At 36.2% G+C, this 10,691-nt stretch overlaps 1 protein-coding gene across 2 annotated transcripts; it reads right to left on the bottom strand.

The window, feature by feature from the left end:
* Nucleotides 1–1,172: 1,172 nt before the first annotated feature.
* LOC122971373 lies at nt 1,173–9,389 on the bottom strand. Of its 2 annotated transcripts, XM_044337991.1 has the most exons (6): nt 9,231–9,377; nt 7,529–7,635; nt 6,293–6,388; nt 5,338–5,433; nt 5,026–5,187; nt 1,173–3,957 (listed from the first exon to the last, which is right to left on the bottom strand). In XM_044337991.1, the coding sequence occupies exons 1-6, from the start codon at nt 9,304–9,306 to the stop codon at nt 3,760–3,762; spliced, it is 735 nt and encodes a 244-aa protein (XP_044193926.1). In that variant the 5' UTR covers nt 9,307–9,377; the 3' UTR covers nt 1,173–3,759. The 2 variants fall into 2 exon arrangements, with proteins under 2 accessions (XP_044193926.1, XP_044193927.1); XM_044337992.1 differs by lacking the exon at nt 5,338–5,433 and having other exon boundaries at nt 9,231–9,389.
* Nucleotides 9,390–10,691: the final 1,302 nt, after the last annotated feature.

Raw genomic sequence — 10,691 nt, forward strand, 5'->3', positions numbered from 1 at the left:
AACACAGGTAAAATATGTCATTGTGCCCCTTTCATGTTTAATATTTTTTAGGATTGTTGTCATTTATCCATTCATGTTTGAGTGGCATTTTTGTTGCAGCTGGTAGACATAGTGACCACTTTATATGGTGCTGTTGGGCAGTTTAATCTGCAAATAATCTCAGTCTTATGAAGATGTTTCTGTCTATAATTCAGTCCTAAAAACTTTATTTTACATTGCAGAAAGAATATCTCTATATGTTTTCAATTTAAATGAACTTGTTTAAAGACTGTTATAGAAATGAGTGTTATTGTGAAACAATAAAGAATAACGCCGGTTGTGGCACTAGTATTATGAAAAAGTTGATTTTTAAAGTCTTTAAACAAGCTGATATGAATTGTAAACTGCTCGACATATTCCCACTAGCAGATTTCACTTTTTCTAAAAAAATAAAACTTATAGGATTCAATTAGAGTGAAATGACTTGATAAGTGGACAGAGCAATGCATTATGTTTAAGCTTATCATATGTTTTGTGTGAAAATTAATCAGAAAAATATGCAAAGTAACTATAGCTGTCAAATAAATATAGTGGAGCATAAAGTTGCATCAAATGGAAATACCTCTAAACTGTACTTGACCAAATGTACTTAGATACATTCCACCACTGATACTGGTGTTCACCTAAATGTTGGTAATTGCTCTAAGGCCCAGTAAACTAACAGCAAGGGTATCCCCCATCAGCCACTATTATCTGCCAAAGTGTGATGTGTATGGGGCTGCCCTGAACAAAAGGACCACACACCAATTGGAAGTTTATTCTTTAAAAAAATCTGAAGTCAATTTATTCAACAACTATTTAGGTTGTTTGCTTATGTTGCCACGGAGATGTTAGTGTCAGTCAAATCCGATTAAACCCTACAGTCCTGTTTTAGCAGATTTTCATTTTTGAGAGTAAAACTAATGTTAAACAGCAATTGTGAGAAGAATTGTTTCTTCTTTAGTGACATATTTAATGTAAACAAGTAGTAATTGAGATTTGAAACCAAGTTTTCAAGTACTTTAATAATACTTTAATAATAATAATAGTGCAATACCAATGCTACTTTTTGAACAGTTGGAAGAGTGTAGTACCAACATTGACCACAAGATGTTGCCAGATCCCTACAAATTGACAATCCTATGGGGATTTTTAATTATTTATGTAAAAAGATTAAAGTATGAGAATTTTCTCAATCCACAAAGGAATATGCATAAAAAAAATCAAAATCATCAGAGTTGAACAGTGACATATTGCAGCTCTGTTTCTTGATTGCTTAGTCAGCTGGGTATAAATAAAACCTTGATGACTAGCAGTCTTTCTTACCCCGGCTTATTCACAACCTTTACTTCAACCCCTTTTGTGATGCCATTGTTATTCAAGTCTTATCAAACCACATCCACACAATCTGGGTAAAGCAGATTTTTGTGTTTAAGCGTAAAACTATTTGAAATTTATCACTAAGGAAGGATTTTTTTCCTCACTGTACCTGGAGAAAAAAAACAGCGCAATACCAAAACTGACCACAACATGTCGCACAATCACTCCCATGTTGTGTGCTCCAGTCAGCATCAGGATTGGTGTCCAGATTGCACACTGATACTGCAGGTCTGTTTCCTCATATATTGGATTTATGATGCAAGTAGTAAAAAAAAAAAAAACCTAAATGGAAATAAAAGAAAAGTGTTTCCTGAAGTCTGTGAATGCTCAGTTTGGAAAAACTAAATCTTCCTCAGTCAGGCATTGCTCTTCATTTGGATACTCATTTGACTGCTTATAAGCGAGATATTTTGTCAGCAGTTCTTTGGAAGAACTTTCAACAGAAATCAAGAGATAAATGAGAACCGTTGTATTTCAGAGGCTTGTGGTATGCAGCGGGAGTGTGAGTAACGCCTGGTACACTGTATGGGAGTTGGTCATGAAGCAGAACAAATGATGGATATGAGGAGTTCGTAGACGTGGAGTTCTTATTCTTAAATGGTGGAGGGTAAATCGCTTGTGGATGATTGTGGGTCACTGTACACTCCACTGCCTGACTGGATAATGGACCAGGGATAAACTAAAGGGTATTTTTATAAGTTTAAGCATTTGGATTTTATGGTATTTCCTTTACTGTTAACTCGTAATAAAAAACAAATGAGTCATGAAGTTACTGAACAGCCACTGGCTGTTGTGTAAGATACGCATTCTTGGTTCTCAGTGCAGGCCAGCATCAGTGCACGTCATGCTCAATGGATGCACAAACAAGTACAATTTTCGACAAGTCTCCCAGATGCTTCCTGGTTGTGGTGGGTTTCTGTCCTCTGTTAGTGTTTGATCTGGGTTAAAGAGTAACCCCGTGGTGTCATGCTTTGTCTCTCAAATGCGAACAGTCATTGGTGAGGTGTGTCAGGCTCAACAGAGTTACTGTTTAACAATGCCTGGACTCGCCAGAGGGACCTCTTCCACAGTGGAACCTTTAGATTTTTTTTTAACCTAATTCAGCCAATATGTTTACTGACTTTGGTGATCCCCCGACTTTCCTCTAGTCCAACCTCTTTGGTTTTTAGTGAAATGTCTTGACTACCATTAGCTCCATTACCATGGAATGTGTTACAGATATCCATGGTGCCCAGAGGATGGATCATAGGGATTTTGCTGATTCCTTCTTATAAGTTTTCACTTATCTAGTGAAATGTCTCAACATCTACTGGATAGCACTGAAAGAAAATTTGTAGAGGGATTCAAGACTCCCAGATAGTGTGTCCTAAAGACTTTGGTGTTCCCCTGACTTTTCATTTAGTGCCACCATGAGGTTGATATTTATGGTTTTGAGTGAAATGACTTGACAACTATTGGATTAATTGCCATCAAATTTGGTTCACATGTAAATTGTAATAACTTTGATCTCTTTACTTTTCATCTTGGTCATCATCAGGTCAAAATTTCACTTAGTCTAATACTTTGGTTTATGACACTAAACATAAGCATAATAACACTGTCATTTTTAGCATGTGAGTGTGCTCATGTTAGCATTTAGCTCAAAACCCCACTGTTCCTACGTACAGCTTCACAGAACTGCTAGCATGGCTAAAGTCTTAGCTTTGTTACAGACTAAATATCAGGTATCAGTTCACCAAGATCAACCACCTCCAGTATAAGGGTTTTTCTGTGACTATACAGAAAACAGTCTGTTCCTTTTTTTCTTAAATTTTACCGTTGCAGTGATTATTAATCCTAAAAGAATTAGATTTTATATGGTGTCAGTGGACAGCTTTAGCACCCCATGATGGTCTAAATGTGTTTTCAGAGGTTTCTAGACCCTTATAAAAGTAAAAGTCTGATGGAGACACTGAACATTTGGGATTTAATTGGTATAAATTCTGGTAAAGTCAAGGGCATTGAATATTAGGTTTCAATTTAAAAAAATCCTCATAAGTCACTAAAGAATCACATTTGTCAAACTTTTGAATACATCCCCCCATTATGCCATTCTTGGAAAAACACAATGTGATTCCTGCCAGTAACTGCATGGACAATGTAGAGTATGTCAGTCTCACCCTTGGGGAGAGTACAGCTTGAGTCAGAGTCATTATCATGAGAATACTTTCAAACAGAATCACAGGGATCTATCAACAGATCTGCCTCAAAGCACAAGCATTCCCGAAACTCTTTTCTTGTCCCTGGTGGCATCACTTGTTTGGCTCTAACAACAGTAACGCTCCTCCTCATGCTGTGGCTTGGCAATGAACTCTAGACCCATCAGAGAGCTCTGTGCTGGTCAGTAAGAGGAGGAAATCCCTGGAGTGGTGTGGATGGTTGACTAGGATTGTATGTGCCATCACTGAGTTGTGAGGAACGATCCTGTGTGTGGACTGACAGGTTAACATCCAGAGACTGCAGATCTGCGGGTGAAATGTCAAGGGACTGCCGAAGGGTTTCTTCATACGTTGGTGGAAGCTTGATGGGGGTGTGACAAAAGAAATATTACAATATAACATATTTAAAGCCGATTGTACACAAGAAGGTCAATTTACTAGTCAGGGACAATCTAACAAAAATATGCTTTTTGTGGCACTATGGGTAATGTTAGCTGAAGCACGCTAATATCTGTGATTTGTTCAGCAATTCAAATAGGTTTGGTGTTGTGCTCACTGACGGCAATTTCTGCCAGTTAGAGGAAAAAAATCCACCAATCAGAACTTTGTAGGCAATATTAAGAATCTGGACATCATCTTCTGTAGCTAACTAGCAATGGAAAGTTCCTCCACCCTTAACTCAAGCTAAATCATCAATGTTATGATGTATTATTCTTGAAAACTTGTGATTTGATTCCACCAATTATCAACCAAGGTATCAACATTTTGAGAACTTTATAATTAGCCAGTTTAGCTTAAAGTCTGAAAGTAGGGGGCACAGCCAGCCTGGCTCTGTCAAAAGTTAAAAAATACACCTACCATCACCTTTTTAAGCTAATTGACACTTTGTATGAGGTTGTTTTAATATGTACTCAAACAGAAATATACAAATGACAGTTCTTGGTTTTGGGAGAGTTACATGCTTGAACTATTTATTTGTGTACAACAGCCCGGCGCAGTTACTTCCCACCAGTTAGTAGGGTTCTTTTTTTAACTCTAAGCCATGATAGCTGTTTCTCCCTGTTTCTAGCCTTTATGCTAAGCTAGGATAGCCTCCTGGTTCCAGCTCTGTACTTAACACACAGACATGACAGTTGTGTTGATCTTTTCATCTCACTCCGGGAAAGAAAGCAAATATGAAGGTGAAAGAACTCAGTCAGAACTGAAGAAGCCTTATGGACAAGAGGCGAATTATCCTTGACTTATATTAAGCAAAAAAACATATTCCCCAAAATGTGAACTATTCCTTTTAATTTTTTTGGTGTTAGTGAAGTGACATGAATGTATTACACATTTTGCTGGGTAAATTATATTATATCCCTCAGATTCCCTAATTTTTACAGAGCCACATACCAACAGTGACACAGTCCATAGCACTCTGTATGCTCACCTCATCATGGCAGTTACTGAGGCCAAAACGGTGTGCAATCATATTGTGGATGTGTCTCTGTCTGTCCCTCTTACGGACGCTCTCGTAGGTAGGCAGCCGCGGCAGAGGCCTGCCCAAGTGATAGTCATTTGGCATCCCTATGATAAACACTCTTCCAGGAAGCTAAATTACACACACACACACACACACACACACACACACATCAACAAATGTTCTGATAAGAGATATCTAACAGTTACACAAAATGCATTTCAAATATTTGCACTGAGTGCATTTCATCAGCTCCTGAAATTGTGATGTTACACTTTTTACCTGTGGTCCAAGAGCTCCTTGGTTCATGGTAGCACTGTGCTCATTATGGGCAATGCCAATCAAAGAGTGCCTGCTGTGATAGTGTGGAGAATTGTCCTGGGAGGAGAGATCATCAGGGACCAGTTATAGTTTTTAATTTTTCATTTTTATTTTAAGTAATAGTTTTGGTTAAGGCACTCTATATTGTAACACTGCTGTAAGTAATACATTAAGGACAGAGTTCATGGCAATTTGATTCCATTCAACATTTACAGCAACTCAACAGTCATTTCACTCAGAGTACTTTATATTTCACCAGTGTAACAATTCGTATCAATTCATGTCCAATTTCCATACTCCATACTAATTGCATACAGAATACCAATCTGAATAGCATACTGTTTTATGCTGTTAGTGTACCAAAATGTATTATACAGTGCTTGCACCATCAAATGTCAAACTTGAACTGTAGAATGTAGATGGAAATTACACTAAGACAAATGTTTTTGCAAAACTTTAATAACTTTTTTTCCTGAGTTGTTTCCCTACTATCCACAATTAATTTTAATTATTTCCAGCTGTGAGCACTTCCTCAATTTCCTTTGTGCAGTGCATTTTGGGAAAGTAGTGTCCATCAACAACATATTCAGCCATCAAGGGTTTTTAGTATGCATACTGAGTGTTTTGAGTTCGCATAGTTTTGTCACCTTCTGTATGGGAGATTTAAAATGCCTACATGAAAGTAAATCAAAGAAATTTAGTGGAAAATAATGCACAGTTATATGTATTTCCTTCCCTTCCCTTCCAGGAAGCTAAATTACACACACACACACACACACACACACACACACACACAAACACACATATCAACAAATGTTCTGATAAGAAATATCTAACAGTTACACAAAATGCATTTTAAATATTTGCACTGAGTGCATTTCATCAGCTCCTGAAATTGTGATGTTACACTTTTTACCTGTGGTCCAAGAGCTCCTTGGTTCATGGTAGCACTGTGCTCATTATGGGCAATGCCAATCAAAGAGTGCCTGCTGTGATAGTGTGGAGAATTGTCCTGGGAGGAGAGATCATCAGGGACCAGTTATAGTTTTTAATTTTTCATTTTTATTTTAAGTAACAGTTTTGGTTAAGGCACTCTATATTGTTACACTGCTGTAAGTAATACATTAAGGACAGAGTTCATGGCAATTTGTCCATTTGCCATCAACAACATATTCAGCCATCAAGGGTTTTTAGTATGCATACTGAGTGTTTTGAGTTCACATAGTTTTGTCACCTTCTGTATGGGAGATTTAAAATGCCTACATGAAAGTAAATCAAAGAAATTTAGTGGAAAATAATGCACAGTTATATGTATTTCCTTTTTATGCATGCATTTACTGTTTCATACTTTAAATGAAAAAAAAAACGTGTTAAAATGGCAACAATTACCTTTTTGTCTTTAATAACCAACTTAACTGTTTTTCATTGTGACATGACTTTTCCATGCCTCATTTCAATCAAATCATAGCACAAAAAAGTGAAGCGCATTTCAATCAAAAACTATTCATTCAGACAAAAAGCTAAATTATTGACCTTTTACATATGTTAATTTAATAATGTCACAGTAATATGGATATATAAAAAGTACATACAAATACATATTACAATGTGTATTGTTTTTTTTTTTACTTTATTTCTTTGTTTGATTTGTTTTTATTTAGGTGTTTTGAATCTTCCATAGTTTTTGACCACGACCTTTTTCCTCCTTAATCTGAATCTATAATGCTCAGAGGAGCTAATGATGTAGGCCAAGAAATAAGGCCACCTAGATCCTGGATTCTTGACTTCTCTGGTGGTAATATGATATGATCTATGATAATGATGTGCCTATTAATTCTCTTTTTTCGTGGTCAGCTCTGGGCTAGGCTGAATTACCAAATGGGATACTGCTCCAGGGCCCCAAATCCCCAGAGGTTGGTTTTGGTCATTTCATTAAGTACAAATTCACAATATCACTATATCAGCAAATGTTTGCCCTGGGGCCCTGAGCAGGTGAATCCGGCCACGTCTACCCCTATACTGGTTTATTGGTTCTCTTTTGCTTCTTTTGTAAACTCATAGGCATGTTTGTAGTGAATGCCCCAAACATAATATTAAATCTAATAAAAAATTGTCAAAAAAGTCTCTCTGTGTTGTAGATGGTAGGTCTTACTGTATAGTGTTCTGTTCTGTGAGGCTTGAATCTGCAGCAGAGAGGATCTTTTCTGTAGAGCACCACCACCAGCATTAGGATCATTATACAAAATACTATACAGGCCACTGAAGTGGAAGAGAGACACAGAGAATGGTTACTGCCTCAGGAGGAGAAATGTAACAGTGGACTATACAAAACATGTTATAGTGCAGAAAGCCAGTAGGGGAAGATGGGGGCAGATGTCCCATTGCATATAACTGGACACCAAATACCAGTGAAATGAGTGTCTATGTATCGCCCACATGTAGTAAGGGTTGCCATTTAAAAATGTCTATCTTATCTTACAAAGAGACAGTTTTTTGGGTTGCTAATTTTTCCTCAGTGATATTTAAGGATGTGTGTGTTTTCACTGTTTAGAAAGGTACACACATAAAATAAGTTTGGTCATTCAGGCAAGAGATTTGCATAGAAAACTTGTTACTCATTTATTTGAAAAAAATATATAAAATGTGAAAAATGCATACCTGCAGTAAGATGCCCCAGTAGTTTGGGGGCAAAATTCCATGGAGCACCTCACTCATATTTTTCTATTTAGTCTGATTTTTGTTAATGTATAAAGTAAATAAAATACACAAATATAATTAAAATAATGATTATATTATATCTTCATGAAAGGATGAGAAGTTAACTGATAGTGCTATGAGGCTGTTTGCTATATCGAAACCTATTGCTGTATACAGTACAAAATAAATAAGAATATGAATAAATGTAGAAGATTATTAAATAAATAAACACATACACTGTAAAATGATTTAACAAATTATTAAAACTCAACCCATTACCTTATAATGTCACTTTTCAGGACAGTGCCCAAATGCAGGCTCACTCACTATCAGCTAGTTTGCGAGATCCTGACAGAGTTGTGCATCTTTCTTTGAGGAGCAACTTTAGAATCACAACACTGCAGAGAAAACCCGGAAACCAGCTAGCTGCTACTACTGACACTGGCTCTTAATTCTGCTAATGAGTAATAATCCAAGGTCAAGGTCACAAGACATGCTAGTTAACTGGATAGTTAGGTAGCATGTAGCCTTAATATGCTAAATATAAGGATAGGGTTAGTGGTTGGTTGATTCAGAATTATGTTGGCATTTTTGTTGCCGTGTAGAGCAGTTGGCTGAATCTGGAAGCAGCTGATGAAATTGTGATTGGCAGAGAATTGAGAGGATTGGTGACATGAAATAAAAACAGACTTTTTGAAATAAAAAAATCTATATTGAAATAAAAATGAACAACAATAAAACCCCATTCATGTGAAAATAAGAATGATGAAATAACTTCAAATTCATGAGTTGAGTTTTCATAATTAATTGAATAATTTCACAATTTACTGGTTCATTTAAATATTTAACACTATTATTAATATGCTATATAAATTAATATGCTCCATTTTTAAAAGATTGACTCAATGTAAAAAAAGAATACATTAAATACATTACATTTTGGCAATAGCTAAAACTATTGAGGCACATCTCCCCCCACATCTATTATTAGTGATGTAGGCTCATGGTAAATACAAATGTGTATACAACTGAGTCTAAGAAAAATCAATCAAATCAGCAGAGGACATGAAGTTTTTCCTCACTGTTTACATCAGTTTAGGACAGAATGTAAAATGAAGATTAACGTGAGTCTAAGTAACAGTAAGTGGTGTACTCACCTGAAGCCACAATGACAGTCATTGGATCTGGTGCCATTGGAGGAATCTCTCTCGCAGTCGGAGTGGGAATAGACATTAAACTTTTTGTTTCTTAAGTCATACAGACTTAAAAAAAAAAAAAAAATCAGTCAAGCTGCAAGAAAACCGCTGACTCTCTGGATTTGTTTCCTTGACTTTCAAAACTCCTGAACACCAGAATTAACTAGCAGGTAAATATTAACACCATGTCAGAAGAGCGTTTGTCTTCCCGGCACAAATGACTCACCTCAAACTGCCCTGTCCTCACTCATTCCAGAGAAAAAAAGACAGAGGAAAACCATCTGCAAACACGACTCTAGTGCAAACTCTGGTGGAAGTCAATGGAGACACACCTGACCTGTTAGACTTCCTTAAAATAACATTCATATTTAATAATAAGCACAATAAGGTCATTAAAATCACTACTACACTCACTAAATCAGTGTCCTGAATCCAAAATAAGAAGAAATAGTAGCCTACAGAAGTAAAATGTACCAAAGTATCAAAACAGAACGCCTCCTGTCAGAGTTGTATTACAGTATACAGTATATTAAACCAACTGGATTATGATTATTGGTGCATATGTGTAGACTTTGCATGTTGTTAGACAATTTGATGTAATTCACCATAATTTATAAAATGATAATGTATGTAAAATTTCAATAGATGTTATAATAACAATGTAGTGGAGTAAAAAGCACATTTGCCCCTGAAGTTTATTAATTCAAAATGTTTCACTCCTCCCTCAAGGGACAATTTGAGATAAGAGAGTTTCCAAAAGTACATATACAGTTCATTCACACACACAAAGACAATCTAAAAATACAAATATTAATAAACAATGTTAGAAATAGTTGAAATACACAGGGATAAATGGCAGTATCCAACACCACAAAAGCACACATTATGTCTAAATTTGCTTCTGGAATAAAACCTTCCTAAAAAACATTCCTGCTGGCATCAGGTTCAAGTAGTCATAGAGGACATCATTAATAATCTTATATGCTTATTTTAGGACTTGTTCAGTATTGAGTATTGTACTATGAATCTTTGTGTTTCACCAATCATTTTAGAGCTGAGGTTAACAACATCTACTAACAAGGGATGTAAACCAGCAGATAAATGAAAAGATTAACTGCTGGACACAAGATGTCTTCTACTTCATTGTAAAGGAGGCTTCAAGTTTCCATACACACTTGTATTAGTTGCATACTGGACCAGGATTGGCTTCTAAACTAGTTGTGATGTCACAAATCCTGCTCATAGGCCGCCCCTTAAAATATTTTCTGAGAAACTTTCCACTTTCAGCAGATGAATGTGAAAACAAACTCTGCACATATATATGCAGAGTGATGTATACATCTTTCTGCACCGCCAAGCTCAAACATCACACTGTAGGAACAATAAGTAACACACATTTCTGAGTGGAGGGGGACTTTAATG

The sequence above is a fragment of the Thunnus albacares genome, chromosome 20 (assembly GCF_914725855.1).
Source record: "Thunnus albacares chromosome 20, fThuAlb1.1, whole genome shotgun sequence".
NCBI lineage: Eukaryota > Metazoa > Chordata > Actinopteri > Scombriformes > Scombridae > Thunnus > Thunnus albacares.

Excerpts from the sequence above, each read along its gene's own strand:
- LOC122971373 (XM_044337991.1), bottom strand. The coding sequence starts at position 9,306 with ATGTCTATTCCCACTCCGACTGCGAGAGAGATTCCTCCAATGGCACCA. Across the intron at positions 6,389-7,528 it reads ACAGAACAGAACACTATACA|GACAATTCTCCACACTATCA; the intron begins GTAAGACCTACC and ends CTCTCCTCCCAG. Across the intron at positions 5,434-6,292 it reads AAGGAGCTCTTGGACCACAG|GACAATTCTCCACACTATCA; the intron begins GTAAAAAGTGTA and ends CTCTCCTCCCAG.